The sequence below is a fragment of the Oenanthe melanoleuca genome, chromosome 4 (genome assembly GCF_029582105.1).
Source record: "Oenanthe melanoleuca isolate GR-GAL-2019-014 chromosome 4, OMel1.0, whole genome shotgun sequence".
Lineage (NCBI taxonomy): Eukaryota > Metazoa > Chordata > Aves > Passeriformes > Muscicapidae > Oenanthe > Oenanthe melanoleuca.
In genome coordinates, this window is record NC_079337.1 from 13,894,722 (window position 1) to 13,914,905 (window position 20,184).

The 20,184-nt window shown below is 38.6% G+C and overlaps 1 protein-coding gene across 1 annotated transcript in view; it reads right to left on the reverse strand.

The window, feature by feature from the left end:
• Positions 1-19,962, reverse strand: part of HHIP (hedgehog interacting protein) — a 74,494-nt gene extending 54,532 nt beyond the window's left edge. Inside the window, exons 1-4 of the mRNA XM_056490822.1 lie at positions 19,692-19,962; positions 12,621-12,816; positions 5,508-5,664; positions 4,484-4,685 (exon numbers count right to left, since the gene is read on the reverse strand). Coding sequence (XP_056346797.1) covers positions 4,484-4,685; positions 5,508-5,664; positions 12,621-12,816; positions 19,692-19,958 — 822 coding nt within the window. The 5' untranslated portion in view covers positions 19,959-19,962. The remainder of the gene's footprint in view (positions 1-4,483; positions 4,686-5,507; positions 5,665-12,620; positions 12,817-19,691) is intronic.
• Positions 19,963-20,184: the final 222 nt, after the last annotated feature.

Genomic DNA, 20,184 nt, shown 5'->3' on the forward strand with positions numbered 1-20,184 from the left:
ATCTTGTAATAACAGCTTATTCAGCACTGCTGCATCTCAGGAAATCATTAAATTCAAGTGCTTGGAATGTTTTGGCACTTTTTTCCCCCCTGCTGAGTGCATTATGGGATAAAATCAGATTTGCATGATACTTTTGCAGCCTTTAATTATTTTGCCTAAATTTTGACAATAGATTCAAACACATCAGGTCTAAGTTTTCTAGGTAATTGCTTAAGGTCTCCTTAAATGCCACTTAAAAGTGTTACCATGAGCAGTTCAATAGCTTCTCATTTCAACATTCTTCCTCTTTTCTGCTTGGCAATAGTTGAAAACAGAAAGAAAATAACAGTAGTGAAAATCAGACTGAAAGAAAAAATGGGTTCTAATATTTTCATTAAATTTGTCTTTGCTACATAACTTTGAAGGAAGAACTGCAAAATGTTGCTCTGCAACTAACAACTCTCTTCATCACAACATAATGGAGAAGTAAATCATCAAAACAGGGAAGCAGATTTTAGTTTGGGTGTTTTATGTTTTTGGTTTTTTTTGTAAAAAACATTCTTCTGTATAAACTCAGGATAGTTTGCAATATTAATGGGTACATTAATATATTAGGAGATGGAGTCAGTATTTTCTCCACTGGGCTAGATGTCCCTAAATAGTTGAGCGGTGTGAACGACCTAGATTTGAGTTACAGGTCCATGTCTCACTAATGTCCCTGCTCAGCTTTGAGGCAAGACCAAGGTACATGGCTTTTTCCTGTCACCACATTCCTGACATAGAGGGGAGGTGACAGGAGTGGATTGGCCAGGAGCCCAATCCATGCACAAACTCTACAATACTGATGTAGCCAGGGTGACATAAAATGCATTGGAGAAGGCCACAGATGTTGAACTAGCAAATCTTTGATTAATATCCAGTCATGGCTTCCAACAACTGAGTTAAAAAATAGAAGATCAAAAAAGCATTCCTGCTTACTGTGCTGTCACAGAGTTTTTGAAACTAGAAGAGGTGCAAAGAAAAATTGGTTCTTAAGTATTTTTTAAAAAAATATCTTCAGGAATCCTGCATTTAATATTCTCCTGGGTAGGGCCACCAAGAAGAATAAGTCAACATCATCCATTCATGGAATCTATCTCTATTATGAAATACTTCTTCACATTCACACTTCTGCTAATTCCTTCTGAGATACTGGCAGCAGATAAAATTATTGCTCCTACTTTTTAATTTGAATTCCTTAAAATTAAATCATGTAGCTGTCAGTAAACGTACTGCAGCAACAATTTTCAAGCAGAGAACCTCAGCGACTTCAATGAACATTAAAAGCCAATGGACCAATAAAACTTAGGCAAAGAGTTGCACCATTCTTCTTACTTACTTTCTATTAATATCCACAGACCTTCCCAGGAGTGATGGACATGAAGCAAGTCCAGAACATCCTACTGATGTGCTTAGGGCAGCAGGGCCAGTGAAGAAGCCCTACAAACTTGCTCACAGCAATGTTAGCGGCGCCAAATGAATTTCATCAACACAGGGGCCAGTAGTTCCATTAGAGAAACAAAAAGGCACCTTTTTAGGAGGAGAACATGACTTATTGTTATACAATGCAATCACCTCTCTTCCCCTGTTTTTATATATTGTTTTTCTCCTCACCTGACTGCCAGTGCTGTAATGAGTGAAATATGTTAGTGAGATCAGAACTAACCTCCAGGATTATTTTTATGAAGCAAATAAATCACTTAGTTTCTTAGTTATATCAGCCTCAAGATAGTTTTGAGCTGATTCTTTGGAGCAGTTTTGCTACTTTGTGACAATATAATTATTTTATCACTGCTAAATTTCCTTTTGAATTAAAAAAAGATGACAAAACCAGCCACCATTGTATTATTCCATCTATTGGCATTAAAATATCTTATTGGGATAGTTGTTCAAAATTCTTCTCAGAGGCATCAATTTCTATTACCTCTGATTCAACCATCTGCATTATTAGCATTAGCATTGTGATTATCATTATTCCAATTATTTACTGAGTACAACATATGTCTCTAGAAGTCTGAAAAAGTATTTTTGCTGGTTTTATTGTCACTGGAGTTCAGTATTTGTTTGTATTTCAGATACAGAAAGAAAATAGCAGAAGCTGCTCTTTTCAGACACTTGAGTGTAAAAGAGCAAATTTGTACACTTCTTTTGAGGTAAAAAAATTGTTTGCCTTTCCTTGCTATTATTGCTCTGAGGCTGGAAAACAGGTGAGTGGTTTTTGTTTCCTTCAAAGTGTGTACATCCAAAATTGGCACTATACATATTTCCTGAGAGAGCACAGAAGACACATTCCATGATGTTTGCACTTTGCAAGTGGATGCATTGTTTGTGGTTTGTTCAGGTTTTTTTTAACTGCTGACTGTTCTGCACTGCCTGCTGGAAAACCATCTATCCACAGAGTATTTATTCTCCATTACTGATTACTAGTATTGAAGCATGTAACAGTTAAGTAAAACCAAATACTCTATCAAGGAGTGACAATGCTGCCATTGCCACAGTGATCTCCAATCATTGTGGGTAAGAGACCATGGAGAATGATTATAGGAATCAGACTGCAGAGGATAAATGCAAAAATGTTTAAGAACCCTTGTTTTAAAACTATCATTTTGGTTATATGGGGTTTGGGGGTTTTGATTTATTTATTATTTTATGTAATGTACTCATTCCACAAATTATTTACTTTTTCTGTTTAAGAGCTGGAGTCTTGCTCCTAGGCACATTCCCTTTCTCATTACCTGCAAAATAGCCTTCATTCTTGCCAGCCTGCATTAAACACTGCACTACAACTTTCCTTGGTCACTGGATTGTTATTGTCTTGGGGATTGGATTGTTGGATTGTCTTAGAGAATTGAATTAGGATTTCTAGTTTAGAAACATCAAATTATTTACACAAAATGTTACAGTTGAAACAGATCCAGTGTAGAGCATATATATATGATGGTTAGAATAGGATAGATTGAAAAGATCAGGTCATGGATTTAAAACAGAACTAAGAGTTGAATCTGATCCTGAGGGTACCTGTTGAGAGTCATATCAAGCAGGTTAGTGCCTCTTCAGAAGCATGGAAAATTAGTTTTCCATTTAGCCTTGTCTCTAAGTTGCAGCTATAAAAGTTTCCTTGAGAGAGATTTCTTTGGGACCAGTAACAGTTCTGTGGAAATTTCACTGTCAGTTTTCCACAAGTACAAGTGATCAGAACTTTTGGTTAAGAAATATGAAAGAGCATTAGATGGCTGTTCAAAAACACCACTGATAAGTCCCTACTGCTTGGAGATGTTGAACATTATGGTTATCTCTAGGGGCAGAAAGGGAATCTTTCAGCAAAATACATAATAACATAAAGTGTTTTTTTCCCCTGAAAAAGGTGCAATAGGTTTCATTGCTCTCTTTTTCAACAAACTCTAAAAACGTCAGAGATTTTCTCTCAGAAATGTCTGTCCTAACTGGCCTCTTGTCCTTATAGCTGGAACAAATCAGTTAACATGTGCTATGCATTTCAAATTGATCGGGTTTGTCACAATTATTATTTCAGATCCGTCTGTCAAGAGTATGTCAATATAATACTCATCCATTAAGGCTTTTTGAAACATAGTCCTGACTAGTCTAGGCATAACCTGATTACAACTTAAAACTTCTTTATATAGCTGGATTTCACTTGCATTACCACTCTGGATTGTGACAAGAAATTAGCATGGAACAACACTTGACAGCATTCCAGAAGTAAAATATCTTCTAACAGACTTATGAGTTTTCCATTGGTACTTACCCCATAAATGTAATTTCTCACCTCCACCTTCCAACACATTCCCATCAGTGCCATTCCCCACTCACTGCCCTGACCATGAAAGTGTTCCCAGTGAACAGGATGGAAGCTGTTCATCCCACCAACCCCCCTGTCTGAATTTAGAGAATCAGTCACTTTTACGTGCCCCTCCAATACACGCAGTTTTAAAGCAGCCTCCCACCCAGGGAAGCTTGTGCTACATTTGGGGTGGTGCCAAGAGGGAATGAGCACCCCTGCTCCTCTCCAGGGCACCCCTGAGCATTCCCAGGCCCCCTCCTGTGTCCAGTTCCCTGGGCAGCACCGAGCACCCAGGGGAGGCCCTAAGCCAAACTTGCTCCCACTGGCACCACAGCAAAACTCATCTGAATTCAATGGGATGGGAATGAGCTCAAAGGATGAAAATACAAAGATATTGCTGTGGAATGCCAGTGCTGAATAGTTTAATTTGAATTTAAAGTGAGGAAAAAATGAAGGGAAAGAAAAAATTTTGTTAAGAGTTACAAGTTGCTATTTTCCCTTCCCACTACGAGTTTTCATTTCTTTGCTAGAAAGAACTGTGGTGTCTCTTGTCATAACTCTTTTTTGTTACTTAAATTTAATTAAGATCTAAAAACTATTCTTCCCATTTCTCTAATATACATGCTAAAATATAAAAAGGTAGAGGTAAGCATAAAATCCAACCTTTATTCCACTTTGAACAAGCTTGTGTATATCCAAAAAAGGTTCCTTGAGTATATCTCCTTCGGGAGTGAAAATCTTCACGTATCCTTCTTTCTCCAGAATAAAGAGGCGATGGGATCCATCCCCACAATGTACTGCTCCAACAGGCTGCCTTAGTCCACTCACAACCTCCTGAATACAGAAGCAGTTGTGCTTGTGTTTTCTAAAGAAATTTAAAGAAATAGTGAGACATTTCTTCTTTCTCAGAACCATGATACAACAATGTTCCTAAAAGATAAAATTACTGCTCTGCAATGATATTAAAAACAGGCTTATAATAAAACATTTTTTAATATGCTAATGTGTATACATTATTTCCTTGAATGTATGCCAGCACATAATACAGAAGATCAGCTTGAGCTTCACTTGAGGGAAATTTGGTCAGCATACAGAAAAAAGAGAACATTAAATAAACTTAGATCCAAAATGTGGAGCACTGGGAGGGAAAAAATTGGTGAAAGAAGAAAACTTAGAAATACAGAATTTCTACTATAAAATAAACACAGTAAATTTCATCACTTGGATAAAATTTGGCTTCTAAAATCCATTTTAAAGTAATGACTTATGATACAATAATTGAATTATTTCACAAAAAAAACCCACAACTGAAATAAACTGAAGATCACAACAGAAATATTTTATTAATAAACTTATCATAATTGTTTAGTAATATTAAATTTTGGTACAGATTCCTTCCCAGAACTACAAATGATCCATGGGTTGGATGATGACCAAGATCCACAGGGTGGATCAGAGCAGGATTCTAACACCTTTTCAGCAAGGCAAATATCAAATGGTACTGAAGTGCTGAAGCTCATGTAACTTTCTTTTTTGACGTACACTAGCAGCAGCAAAAGAAAGTCACATCTGGAAAACACAGCTGCTCAGCATAAGCACACACTGAGCTGTTTCACTGTGAAAACCACAAGCTTTGCTAGGGGTTTTGTTTTATTTTTAAGATTAAACAGCATTTATCTTTATGAACCTGCTGATCTCTTCCTCTTTGTCGTATTCTTCCATGTGGTCCAGGGAGTTAGAAGCTGGCCCTCGCACTTGTTTTCTTGGAAAATCTGGAAAGCACACACCGCCATCTTTTCTTGCATAGTAATAGCAAAACTCATCAGCTGTAGTTTGGAGGAAACCTTAAAAATGCAAAAGAGCATACAAATATTTAGTGTGTTGTCATGTCTGCAGTTTTGTGTCATCAAACTCATCTTTAAATAGATTATAGTGGAAAAAGAGGTCATTTTAAACAAAGGGCTATCTGCAAAAAAAGAGTCTGCTCAGAGTAAACACAAATATATAAACACAAACTGAGCATTGCCTTTTACAGTTTATCTGTATTTGTATTAAACCTCATTTTCAGTGTGCTTAAGTTTCATTCAAAATGACACAACAGTTCACTCACTAAAAAATTAAGAGACAAAGTTCAGAGTTGAGGCTGTGATGCACTTCTCCTGAGTTTTAACCCTATCAATCAAGTGTAGTATCTGCTGTAAAATAGCTTGAGCAGCTTCTGTTTAACATTTTTTTAAAATAAGTGATTAGTTCTAGTCAAAATCTCAGTGAAGACTCTGGTAAAAAACATGCCGTAAAAATTTTGTGGAATGCTGCCAGAAAAAGACATTGGTTGGAGAGGTGAGAAGTGGGAAGTAGTGCTGAAAACTGCACTGTGTTGACATCCAGCTGGCCTCTGGTTGACTCCCAGCATTAAAGTAGCTGAGCAGTGTCCCATGGTGAAGCTGACTTCCACAGTCCCATCCCCTGAAAGGGGGGATATGTTTCATGCTTCATTGGATGAAATGTGGTCCTTAGGTTTTAGGTTAAAATGGAAGGACTTCAAAGACCCAGAGAAACACACAAAGTTGATAATATGAGAGCTTTGATAAAATGAGAGTTGATAAAATGAATTGATAAAATGAGAGCTTTGAAGAAAAACCCTGCCACTATTGCTATTACTTTCTTGAATTGTTTAAGGACATTAAAAAAATCTATTTCTGTTCTATTCTATTTCACAAACCTATTTCTAGTCATTTCTATCCATGTTTTAATCAAGAATATTAAATCTGAGAAAACAGAGTCTGCCTAGTTATACATGTACTATTTTACCAGAACATTGTTAAGATAATACATCTTAAGTTACCTTCGTTCCTGTTTGCATTACTGGCAACTGTCTTAGGATGTACTACAGTCCAGGACATAACTCATAGGATACATGGAATTAGCACTTAATTGGCATTAGAGGCCTAATTTATGCATGTCTTTACCACTTGTGAATAACACAGTAATCCATAGATCTTGGCCATAAAACCTCTGGCTTACAACGTACAATAAGAACTGATCAGGGACAGCTGTGTTTCATTGGAAAATGCCAATTTCTTACAAGCAAAGCTTTTTCAGAAACATTATCAGTTTTGACAAAATTTTACTTAGCGTGATGTTTCTGGTCCAAGCTCAAACTTCTGGTCTAAATGAAAAAGACAGAACCAGACAGCAAACCTTGTACCACTATACTCCAATGTCTTGTAATTAGGGTGTTTCATTAGGAAGAGGAATATTCAGGTCAATGCCCCTCATCTGTCAGGCAAGAGTTTGACCCTAAGTCTCCCATTTCCCAAGTAAATGTCCTAACAACAACTTTATTAGCTATCCTGGGGTGGTCTCTCTGTGGCTTTCTTCATGGAAAATTTCGAAAGAGTTCAATTTCTTCCTTATGTGGAATAGGAAAATTTTTTGGATCCCAGAATTCTTGTGGAGTGAAAAGCCTTTCCCACCCAACTATATACATCTTTTCATATACATCTTCCTTTAAAAAATATAGGAAAAATGACACTACAAAGCTTGTCTTTGATTTCTATAAAATAATATCTGGAAACACATGGTGGTGTGTTGTGGAGTAAAAGTTTAATTACCGTGATTTGGAGCTTCAGTAAATTTAATCTCTGAGGAGCTGCTTTTAATTTATAGTAGTTATTTGGAGAAAATGGGAGATGTAATTTCAAGTGGAACAACTGAAGAGGAACTCTGATATAATCATAGAGTAGTATTCCAAGGCTTGCAAATATAATGCCAAAATCAAAGGTAATCTAAAATCTTGCTGTTGAATTATTTGACTGAAGAATACAGGGGTTTGTCTTTAATAATTTATTTCTCTAGGCACAGTGGGTCATTTGAAAAAATGCAATAGCAAATTAGAGGTGTACAATTACTAAGAATTTCTAGAATTTTCCAAGTATACAATTTACTATTTACAAAAGATAAATTTCTCTTGGCTTGAGTGTTATCTTTAGACAGGGAAACCCAGAGCAGGTTGTGATCACGTTGTTCACTTGGTACGTGTCCATTTCAAATTACAATCAGATGCAAACTCACTTTGACCAGTGCAATGCCTTTTCTTATATGTGAGACTAATCCCTTTGCCTCATGAAATATTTTATCATGCATTAAAGTGCATGGTGCTGTTGCCTTTTGCTGTTTAGCAAACCCATCAGCAGATTCCAAGAAAGGATAAGGCTTATGGACCATTTTCATTAGAAATGCTTGTAAAAAAGTGGAGTTAGAATTAAACTATGAAAAATGTTGCATTACTGGAAGGAATGTAACCTCTGTAAATACAGTTTCACCTGTGCATTAAGGGTGGAATTTTGTTATTTTGTTCTATAAAAACCATAGTAATTTACAAAAAAAAAAAATCTCCATGTGTTATACATGCTTCATTTAACATACTAACAGCTTCACTGAGGACATTTAGAGAAACATTTGCTTCTGCTCTCCTATCTGCTCATAGCCATTTATTATCTTCTTTCTCATGCTTAGATTGTAGGTCTTTAGTGTACAGTTTGCCATTTCGTTCAATTTGTACAGTGTCCAGAAGAATGGTCCCTGACAAGTGCCCCTAAGCACTAGAATTGTTTGGAGAAAAGGAAAAAAAAAGTAATAGGGACTGCAACCCTTGGTCCTGTGTGAATTTCTGTACTTACTAATTTATTTTAAAAGACTCATACATATTATTACAAATTTCCTACCAGCTGTGTACATGTTGACAGAGCAGTGCCTGTGTTAACAAAGAAAATTGAAATCACAAAGGATGATTAAACATCATGTTTAAGTGTCAGATTTTGCACAGGCTTACATTTCTATGCTAAACTTTCTGTCTTGCAAACAAGAATCCAACGACAGGCTTTTCAGTTAAGGCAGCTACAGTGAAGGCTTTCTGTGCTCGCCTTTATAAAACACTGTGGGAATAAATTGCAAGATTAAAAGCCTTTTCAAAGGAAAACTGCTCCCAGCTGATCCCCACCTCCTCTCTCCACTTGTATTTGCAGCCAGTTGTTCCTCACACTGTATCTCCCTTCCTATCCTACCTTCACGAAATTGTACTTAGCTGGTTTTCCTGATCACCTATTCCCCTGTCTCTTCTCTTTGACACACAGCTCCAGTGCCATGGTAGCACGTCTCAGTCTTTGCAGCAAGCAAAGTTCCTATTCACTCCCTTCTGTTTGCACTGCACAGAGGATTGAGTATCATCCACTCATCTGAGTAAACCTGCACTGCCTTTGAGGGCATCTGGAAGTCAGGCTCACCTGCTTTACTTCTGCTGTGACCTTGAGCATACAGTTCAACACTGTGTCAAAGCAGCCTTCATCTTTTTGGGGTTTTTTTCCGATTTGCACCTTTGACAGCTAAATGTGAATTTGTTCACAAAAAACCCATATTCTCCTCTCTTCTCAACTGCCAGCAATAACCAAACCCAAGACGTGATTTCAGACAGATTGTTTCAAAATGTACTAAACCTACTGGTAGCTTACATAATTTCCAACTGGTTTTCAAGTGACTGGTGACTCTCTCCTCCTGCTCAGACAGGTTCCTGCACACAGGCAGGGCAAGAGTTGATCCCCTTCGTGCTCTTGTTACCAGTGGCAAATTTACCAGCCACTACTATTTTTCTGCAGGTTGACTATATTGGCTGTGACTATTAATCAGCCATGTCAGAACTTCTGGAAGTGTTCTGTGAGTTGTAGAATTTCTTAGAATTCCAATGGTTTGGGCTAGAATTCCAACATTTTGGAACGCCCTGTTTGGTACATGAAAAATCCTATCAGACATCTGTTCTGGTAATGTCTAGATTCAGACCTGGGCCGGTGAATTCACCCACAATCACCTGGAACCCATTTCTTCAAATGAAAATAGTGGAGGCCAGATAGCTCAAAAACTCTCCCATGTCTTTGGATGGCACTGTGGCTGTGGCACAGATTAGAATGTGCCACTTCCAATGGCATGGATCAAGTTTCTGCTTATGTCTAAAGGCAGAATCAGCTGTGCCTTTCTTTACTAGCTATATTAGTAAAACATTAGTCACACCCTCCTGCTCATCCATACAATCCTAACAGCTTCTGATATTATTCTGCCTGAATAAAGAATTGGGTCCACTTTTTTTCTCAATATTCCTAAAGAAGTCAGTGGCAGTTCTGATACAGTCATAACTGGTGGGCAAACTACTGTCTTCAAAAGAGTTAACTAAGGATCTGCTAGAGTTTTCATCTTTGCAGGAGACAGAAAAATAAATGAATTTTTGAAGCTAACTCATGAAAAAAATAGATGCATAATTTCTCAGCCTTCTTGGTTAATATATACTGCTAACATTTCAATCCCAGAAAAGATGCTTGCTGTCTTAAAATGTTAATAATATTTCTCATTTGCACAAGACTTAAGGGATAAAACTATTTTTGTAGTCAGCAATTTCCTTAAACTCTGTTGTATTGGTGTTCAGAAACAATTAGCACTCCCTAATGGAGGAAGAGTAATTATTCGACATTTTAACAAATGCACAGTGAATCATTGTCAGAGACCTTGGGTTTGGTGGCTTGTTAATTTTCAACTCTTTTAAAATCCTCCAGGCTAAGCTGAAAATATAGCTTCTTATTTCTTTTGCAATAAATATTATTATGGATATACAAGTCTCACAAGGAAAACAGAACCCCCAAATAAGTTATTTTAATTATTTATACTTCAAAATGAACAAGTCTATGAAACTACATTAAAATCCTAAAGGCCATCTTCTCAAAAAGGGAGACGTGAATCTTAATGAATACCTTTCGGAAATCCTAGAATAGGGATCAATGACCATGAGTACCAGTCAATTCACCAAATTAATCCTGTTGGTGGATGTAAGCATGCAATAAGTTTTTGTTAGTACAACCTGCTTTCAGGACAAGTATTTAGAACAATTATTAGCATCTGATTGATGTAGGAAAAATCCTGTTTTAACTGATGCTAAAGTATGTAAGCTCTTTTCCTGCAAAGCACAGTGCTCTGCCCAGTGCTAAAGTTATGCTTTCATCTGGTTATCTTTCAAGGCAACCTGGGTGGTCACAAAAAGCACTTGACATCTTGATGCACTTCAGCAGTTTTACATATACACAAACTTTGTAGAAAAATAAATTTGTCATTCGTCACCACATATGTTGATCTGAGGAGTGAGGTTCCTGTGGCTGTAGCTCCTGTGCTGCTCAGCCCTTTCTCATTCTCCCTCTTTCCCTCCCTCCACCTCCTCCTTCTTTCCCCCTTTTCCCTCTTTCACTTTTTTCAATTAAACAAATTGTTTCCTCATAAACACAGAATTTCACAAAACAACTCAGAGGGTCTTGCTCTGCAGAATATGAAAATCATTTGTGCTAGCTACAAACTCATGTCAAAAATGTCTTTGTGCTGACTTCTTATATGGGCCAAACATTTAGAATATCTAATCTGTTATCACTGTTCAGCAGGCAGTCTTGGCAACTATGATCTATTCTGCTTTGCTTTGGGGAATGTGATAAAGAGCAAGAAACAGCTGGTTTAAGAAAGCCTTAGAAACATCTCTTAGTTTATAAAGACAATAATAATATTTTCATATTTGAATGGGTTGAGATACATGTTAAACCACAGTAAAGGGAAAAAGTAAGTCAATTCAAAATGTTTTCTCAAGTCAATAAAAGAACACTGCAAAAAAATCCCTGCACTCTTGAGGTTTCAGAGAAAACAAGTACACACTGTACACATGCAATTAAAAAAACCGTCCTCCAAATCCCATCCACTTAAACTATCCCCTTTACTCAAATATGTTTATATTATATTACAACGCTGTGTTCATATGTTAAAAGTGACTATTCACAAATTCATTTTTCATCTCATTATCAAGTCATTTTTTCCAGTCTGTGTTGCTAGCTTAAAGGATTAAAAAAAAAAAAAAAAAAAAAAAAAAAAAAAATCTTAACCAATTTAATTCTTTTCTCCTGTGTGGCATTGTTTATAAGTAGTGTTTGGACAGGGAAAAAAGCATAGTTTAAAAATTACAGTCTTAAACATATAAATAATTTACTATTGGGAATACCAAAGATGTTATTTAACATAATAGTGTCTTAAGACACTGTTTCTAAAAGAGCCATCTTCTGCGGTTATTTTGTTGATATAGTTACAACTGATAGCACACATTTGGTGACTGCCTCAGACAACACAGGGCAAACTCTGCTTTTGGTTATGGCCAGCTAACTCCACTGACTACAGTGAGGAAGTGTTAGGTAAGTTAAGAATTTGGTTGTTAACAGCATGCTGGAAGTGATTCAAAGATCACAGAAGTCTATCAAATAGGGCTCTTTGATTTCAATGGGCCTTAAACCCTGTGGAAAAAACACCAGTTTCTAGGGTAACAAAACCAGAAAAAAACACTTTACTCATCAACTTGTAGAGGCTACAAACAGCCAGGACCTTTTATTTCTTGCATTTTAAAGCAATCTGTCATTTAGAATAGCCTTTTGGATAGCCAGCTGCTTATTTGCATGATTAGATGAACACACTAATATTTCAGCAAAGGTAATAGTTTCACATGCCTTTGAAAACAATCAAACCATGTGTGTTCAACAGGAGAGTGGCAAGAAAGCCCTTAAAGTATTTACCTCCCTACACAAGATCTGCTGTGAAGACATTCTGCCCCGGCTTGGGCAAATTCCCCTGGATATCAGTGGGGATTTTTCCTGGTTAAAAGATGGATCTATAACTGCTCAGGCAATATCAACATATCAGGACATCATTTACCCCCATATTTTGTTATGAGTTTTACCTGGTATGTGACCTCTGCAGGTGTAATAGAATTCTTTACAATAGTCTTTGCACAGGTAGGGAAGCATTAGTTCTTTTTCAGGAGTTTCCCCTTTCTCAGGTGAGTGGAATAAGTTCTGAGCATGAGGTGAGCAGTGTGCACACTTGATTTCCTCCAGCAGCTTCGCACATTCTGTGTTGTTGGTAACAGAAAGGACCTGCAAGCCACAAACCAGAGACAAGTAAACCTGTGACCCATGTCCCCATCTTACACAAAGAAAGATTACATGGCCTAATGCCATAAATAATGCCAGTGGAACCAATGCAGTTACTATCAATGTATCGAGCTTCATGTCACCGTTCTGGAGATGCAGAAGTTATTACCATGAAATGTGTAATATGCCATTGGAACACTGAGGTTTTAATTTCTCTGATTTCATATAGAGGATTCTTACAAAATCTTCCATAAGATTTCCTACATGAGCTTGCTTCTCAGATAAGAATACAGTACTCAAGTTATTTGAAGGACCCATGTCTGCCATCACACAGGCAATCTCTGAACTAAAGGAATCATTTATATGAGGGAGTTAGAGCAGCAGGCTTCCCTCTTACAAGAAATACATAAAATCCTAACTTGTAAGGTGGCCTACCCAAGTGTTTAGGACTAAAAATTAAAATTCTCCCATTAGAACACATCAGGAAAACCATGTCTAGGTATTTGTAAAATAGGTGTATCTTGAACGAAACCACAGCCTGTCTGCTGTGGAATTCAGCAGGTGCCATGGATTTTTCATGCTTTCAATACTCTGCTTTTTGCTCTCTCTAATGCACACTATTTGGAGGTGGGAAGCCTTGTATGTTTTCAGACATATTTTTCTATTATAAGTGCAAAAGTAGAATTTGTAATGTCTTGTTTATGCCAATATGGAAACTGTAACTTTGTCCTGAAAAAAAGCGTGAATTATGTATGCATAGCACTTAAAGAGGCACGAAACCACAACTGATGATGTGTTTAAGTAAACACAGGAGCCTAAGGAGTGCAATGTCATCAAATCGTGAAAAATAATGGAAAACAGCGTAGTTGTCTTTATTAGCTTTTGAATGCAGTGCACTTTGTTAATCTATTGTTAACCACATGGATTGTTTTTTGATCATTCATCCCGATGGTGGGCAGTGGGAAATGTGTTTTCTCTGTTGAGAGGTCTGAATCTGATCCAGGGCAAAAACAAAGCTCAGGTTCTTTCTGCTATTTATATAATGCAGTTATAAACAGAGATGGTAAGACATTTATGTTAAGAAATATTGATGTGGTAAATACATGTACTGTATGAAATTTGTAAGTATTTGCAAATCACATATTTGAAAATATTGCTAGTTTTTCTATAGTTCATATCTCTGAGATGATTTACAGAAGGACTTTCTAATGTCATTCCCTTGCCATGTAACATTAAAAGGAAATTATCTAAGTTACTTTGGCTAAGTTCTTTAGAGCAGGAACATTCTGGATATGCTTGAGTATGCTGTCTCATAGGTCAGCTCTCTTCTAGGATGCTGTACTTTAATAACACAGGTCTGAACTCAGCTTTTTATTTATGGGGCATAATTACATAGACCTCAAATGCTTGAGAGAAATGCACTTTCAATTGTTTAAACCAGATACGTATTCAAAATAGTACACAATGTATGGCTCATACATTTAAATAACATCCTATGTAAAACAACCTTAATTTAGAAGGCAAACTCTATCCAGGAAAATTTAGTCTTACCATACATGTATTGTCCAAAGACCATATGAAATGTGCACTAAAGTCTAGTGTTGGAAGTTGGGCCACTGATTAGAAGAACACCATTTGGCTTCTACCCTTATTCTGGATGTGCTGCCATTGGCTTCAAAAATAATTCCTCCAGGTTTGCCAGGATCACTAAATGCATTACATTTTCAGTTCTTCAGACTATCTGCTGTCAAGCTATTCTCAGCTTCACAGCACCTGCAGGCAAGTAATGTGATTAACAACTGCCACATATAGTTTATTATCTCTTTTGAAACCTTTGTTGAGAATATAATTGTCTCACATATCTTGTAAAGGGTTTGTGGTTTTTTTTCCTAGAATTTTAAGACAGTAATCAATTAATTGCATGTTGCATGTATGGCAAAAAGTTTGCATTAGTCCTGAATTCTTTCGGGATTTTTTTCCATGGCCATAGGCTCTTTTCTCATGAAAAAGTTTAGATTCCTTTTGCTAGATTGCCCATATGGGCCACAAAAGTAGAATTCTTAACCTTAGTCATCTTTCTTGAGTTTCAGACATTGTTCTAGATGTGGTAAATCTTGAAGAGAGGAACCAAAAATATCATAATAACTACTATAAACTATAACTAAAATGCATAAAAACTAAAACTTTGATCTTGAATACTGCCTAGGACTGTAGTCCAGGTAGTAGAGAAGAGACTTGTCATGCTTGCAGCAATCCATGCTTCTGAGGCAATATTCTGCACTAGCTGGACTTTCCCAAGGGATGCTGTGATTCTGATACAGGGAAGGGGCCTGTATAATTCAGTCAAGTCATTAGCTGCCAAACAGGACAAAGTCTGAAGCCAATAGGGGATGAGAAAAACCACTATCCATAAATGCTGCTTTTTAATAACATCACATCACTTGTCTCTTGAAGTAAGGATGAAATGACCCATTTTGGTGCTTCCATCAAAGGACTTTGAGTACAGACCCTTCAAAGTACTTGCCTACATGCAGTAGTACCACCTGGTTTGCAGAAGTCTCAGAAGTTTTCATCAGGGAGTTCATCTCAGGCTTTCTTGTGGTAACAGTGTGATGATGTGTTTAGAAGTACAAGTAAACACAAGGTATTACTAGGTAAATATTCAGCGTGTTTATTGAATTAACTCCACAGAGATGCAGATAGAAAACTGTACTTCTACTGGACGACTCCAGAACATATTGTGAACAGGGGAGGGGGGAAAAAAAATTACAGGATGGCAAAGCTAATTTACTGTTTCTTGTGGAAAACGTAATTGACGTTGCCTGGTGATACAGGCTTGCCAACATTTCAGTCCTCAAAGTTAAGACAAAAGGATCCTAATCCCCCTGAGCAGCTGCTATCCAGGAATTAACCACAGGAATTCACCCCCTCATGTCATTTCTGGAATGAATCTTGGTCATATAATAGCTAATCGGAAGATTAAGGAATGAGAGTCAATCAATTATCTGAAAATCAAGTACAATGTTACTTAACTTTTAGAATGCTCAAGCAAAATAGGGTGGTAACATTTGCTCTGTGTGAGGTCTGATGTGTAACTGTACTGGCTTGGAGATAGGACAAGTCTCTATTCTGAATTTCAGTAAATTGATAATGTATTTATCCTGGAAAATACTAAACCAGTTCTAAGCAGATTCTGAAATACTTATTTAAAATGAAGCATTTTTCTGTTGGATGTCTACTTTGAAAATGACCTTAAAGTTGACAATGGCTTTGGTCTTTTGAAGAAATGTAAACAAATTTTCTGCTTCAATTTTTAAAGTCGTATGTGAAACCATCAAACTACAGTGGTTTAAACTAACTGCGCTCTGGAAAATATGTAAAACTTCCAAACATTTATTGCAACATGCCTAATAATGATTATGCCTGCTGCTGACTAATTTACAACATATGTAAGATCATCCTTTAATCTCTAGCCACATGAAAGTGAAACGGGGAGACTAAAGGTAAGATAAATCCTGGAATGCACAGGAAAGCACAGCATACTAAATTGGTTTATCAACAGAAGGAAGAGTGCAAGGAAGACGAAACAGAAGATGACACAATAGACAGAAATTCTTTACAACTGATATTCTCATCTGTTTTGTGTACTCTGTCATATCTAGTTAGAGAAGGGCAGTAGATTTTGGATGCTAACAGAAGGAACAAACCAGTGAAATAAGTCATTGTATTAAGCCATATTTGATATACAAGCATTTATGTCTAAAAATCGTGTGCTGACGAGATTGTTCAGCTGTTGAGTTGAACATATGCCTCTTCTGTATTATAGTACTGGATTATGTCATTAAAGAGTTCAGTTTCAATTTTAGGGTAATATTTAAATAGATCATTGTACTAAGGCAGCTGTTAAAGGGACCCCAAGATGAGTTATTTGTTTAGTTGGATGTGCTCAACAATAGCCTTTGTTCATGAAAGAGCCAGAGCAAACAAATGATTGTAAAAGGGCACACTTGAAAACAATTACTTTTCACCCATTCCTTGACAGCCTTGGCTGTGAAACCATCCAAGGTAGAGAGGACTTCTTTGCCTGTCAGGCTGCAAGCAAACTTCTAGAAAAATTGGTATTACAATGTTTGGCTGGGATGTAGTAGCCCTTCATAAACAAGGGGATATTATCAGAAAAATAAAAGAGTTAAATGTCAACAGGATGCAAATATTTTACTTGAGCCAGTGCAATGTTTTATCTGCTCTTTACGGTAGCTCCATTATTGTTCCCAAAACTGCAGGTGGTGTTTTCATTTATAAGCACAGGTCAATAATTTGGTAAAAAATTCTCAGACTCAGCATCTTAACCAAGAAGCTCTTATTAGAACATCTACTGAGCATGGCCAATTAATTTTTTTTTTTTAAGATAGTAATATTGCTCATATTTCTATTAATGGCATGGCCACTCCATCATGATGATGGAGTTTAAAAAAGCTGGTTTGAAAACTGCAGTAGAACACAGTTTAAAAAAATGTGCTTTTAGAAAAGTTACATTCAAATGTATACCATAATACTTTGCCATGTCTTTTACAGAATGACCACCTCATTCTGTCAAGTATAAAGGACATATATTTTGACATATTTTCTTTAACATATATGTTTATCACATATGATAAAGCAGATCTGTGAGTTTCATAAAAATTAATCTTCAGTGAAAAAAAGTCTGATTTTACAACCCTGTAAAATAACATCCCTTAAAAATGTAATTTATATTTTAAAGAAAATACAAAACGGGTTCAACAGCTCAGAAATAGGTACCATGGCATATATGGTCACTTCTTCACATTTACATCAGGTTTTTAGTACTGTCAGTAAGAAAAAAAACACATTGAAAAAGAATTAAAAGATCTTTTGAAGTAATAGTAAGAAGAGAATAAACACTTCAACTGCCTGGGGATGGAAAACTAACCAAAATTGAACTTTTATTGCATTCAACCAATTACCACAAGGGTCTCCAAGCACTGAATAATCTCAGTAGCATATATGCCACCGAGACATTGCAAACAGGGTGAATTAAGGACATATTTTTCAGTCCTTATTATTTTTTCCTTTTTTTTTTTTTTTTTTCCCAGCTAGATTTTCAGGTTATCTGTGTGTGGTTATAGTTTAATTCAATCATCACACAGGAGCCTAATGACACTGTCTCTAGACAACATGAAGAAATATATCTGCCTTGAATCTCAAACTGCTGCTGCATATGGTATGAATAAAGAGAGATCTGCAGCTGAAAACCTGCAGTAAGACAGTTCTCAATCATCTGGGAATAGAGGGGGTAGGACAAATGCTCCCTCAAAAGGCATGAACATTTGGACAGAGCTGGGGACTGAAGGAGAATGATGTTCTCCAGTTTCACCCATTAGTGAACCAACTAACAAACACAATGGTGTTGTTGTTATTCTTTTGCCATAAGCAACAGGACTCTGTGTGTGGGCAGCAGTTTAGTGGGGAGGAGGATAAGTCGACCCCTTTTTGTCCTATTGATTTTTTCCTATTTGCATGACTTGAGCAAATTAAATGATGCAATATGGCTTTTTGTTACAAAACAAAGTGAGAGATACCACCCAGACACATATGTTGATTCGTAGAAGCTGTTTACATGAGAATGGAGTGAAATCTACCGTGAACTGAGCATAAAAATTCGATTCAGGCTGGGTATTTTTTTTTATTATGCTTGGGCCAGCAAGACTGAAACACAAGTTTTCCAAGAGTCTCTCAGACCTTGACAACTAGAGAGTTGTAACTGAGGAATTCTTAATTAAACTTAAAGGAGGATGAAATGTTTAAAAAAAAAAAAAAAAAGGACAAGTAATAATAATAATTAAAAAAAAAAAAAAGACACCTGATTGTTTATTTTATGTGGAGTGATTCTTAATGACATTATTCAGCAACTTCCCTCCCTGTGCGTACCCCCGGATGCAGCACTGGCCAGCACAGAACAGCTTATCAAACACGGTCCTGCCTGGTTAGGTACCCACGCGTTTGAAAATCTAAGCAACAGGCTGATAAGCAGAATTTAACTTGCTAAAGGATGCAGAGAACTTGACAATTTTAAGAAATCGGTGAGCAGAGGAGGTGCTTCCCTTCACATGACCGCAGCTTGAAATTGAGCAGAGAGGCTGCCAGGTAATGTGGAAAGGCAGAGTGTCTCACGGCACCTGGTGAGACACCGGCCCCGGGGCACAGCGGACACTCCGGGGGGCTTTCGGCGCTGACACACGGAACCGTGAGTAGCACACGGGCCCCGAGGCGGCCGGAGACCACGCAATAATGTTGGTACACCGGCATCAAGCCGCTACTCGAAGCCCCCTCCCGAAGTAAGCACGCGGAGCAAACTGGACACGATTTTTCACGCCAGGAAAAGCCCAACCCGGATGGCAGCGCCGGGCGAGCGCACAGCCCCTCCGCTGCCGGGAGCCCGCCCGGCTCCTCCGCCCTTCCCGCAGCCGCGGTACCTGCGGGCGGCCCGGCCTCGCTGCACCGCCACGGGACCGGCGCCGGGGCCGCCGCCAGAAACTCGGGACCAGAAGTAACTGGGAGGCAGAGGCGGCGGTGGAGCCGGCACAGCGCTCCCCCCGCGGGGCGCGGACCTGCGGCGGCTGCCCGCGCCTCCCGAGCAGCTCCAGACCCAGTCCGGATCCCGCACCGCCGCGCCCTCGCCCCCCGGGCAGGAGCGGCCGCCCCCCGCCGCGGCATCGCCCCCACCCGCGTGGGAACGCGGCAGGTTCGCGGCCGGTGCGTGGCTCGGCGCAGAAACAAAACAAAACAAAAAATCCACCAAAAAATCACACCACCAAAAACCTCCCCCAAAGCCCGGCGCGGCCCCAGGTGGTGCCTACCTTGGGCTCGGCGTGCGGCAGCCCCTGCGGCTCGGAGCGGGAGCAGCAGGACAGGCGGGGGTAGAGGCCGCGGCACATCGCCTCGCCGCCGCCCGGGGCCTCCGGGGACAGCACCCGCCGGTCCCGCTTCTTCAGCCGCCGCGGCGGGGTCCCGTTGAGGCACCTTCTCCTGCGGGCGCCGCTCTCCCCAAACTTGGCATCCCCCTCGAAGAAGCACAGAACCACGGCCACCAGCAGCAGCTTAAACGGCAGCATCTTGAGCATCATGCCTGAGGGAGCGTGTGAATGCACCCAAACCGGGGGTGGGGGGGTGGGTGGGGGGAGAAGGAAGGAGGGGAATCCCACTGACTTTTCTTTGCACTTCAGATCAGGAAACCACCTCCCTCCCCCAGAAGGGGAAAGTCTGGAGGAGAATAATAACAGCAGCGGTTAAAGAGCCGACGGAGGAACAGCACCTCGGCCAACCCCGCTTCTTCCAAAAAGACGGACGCGA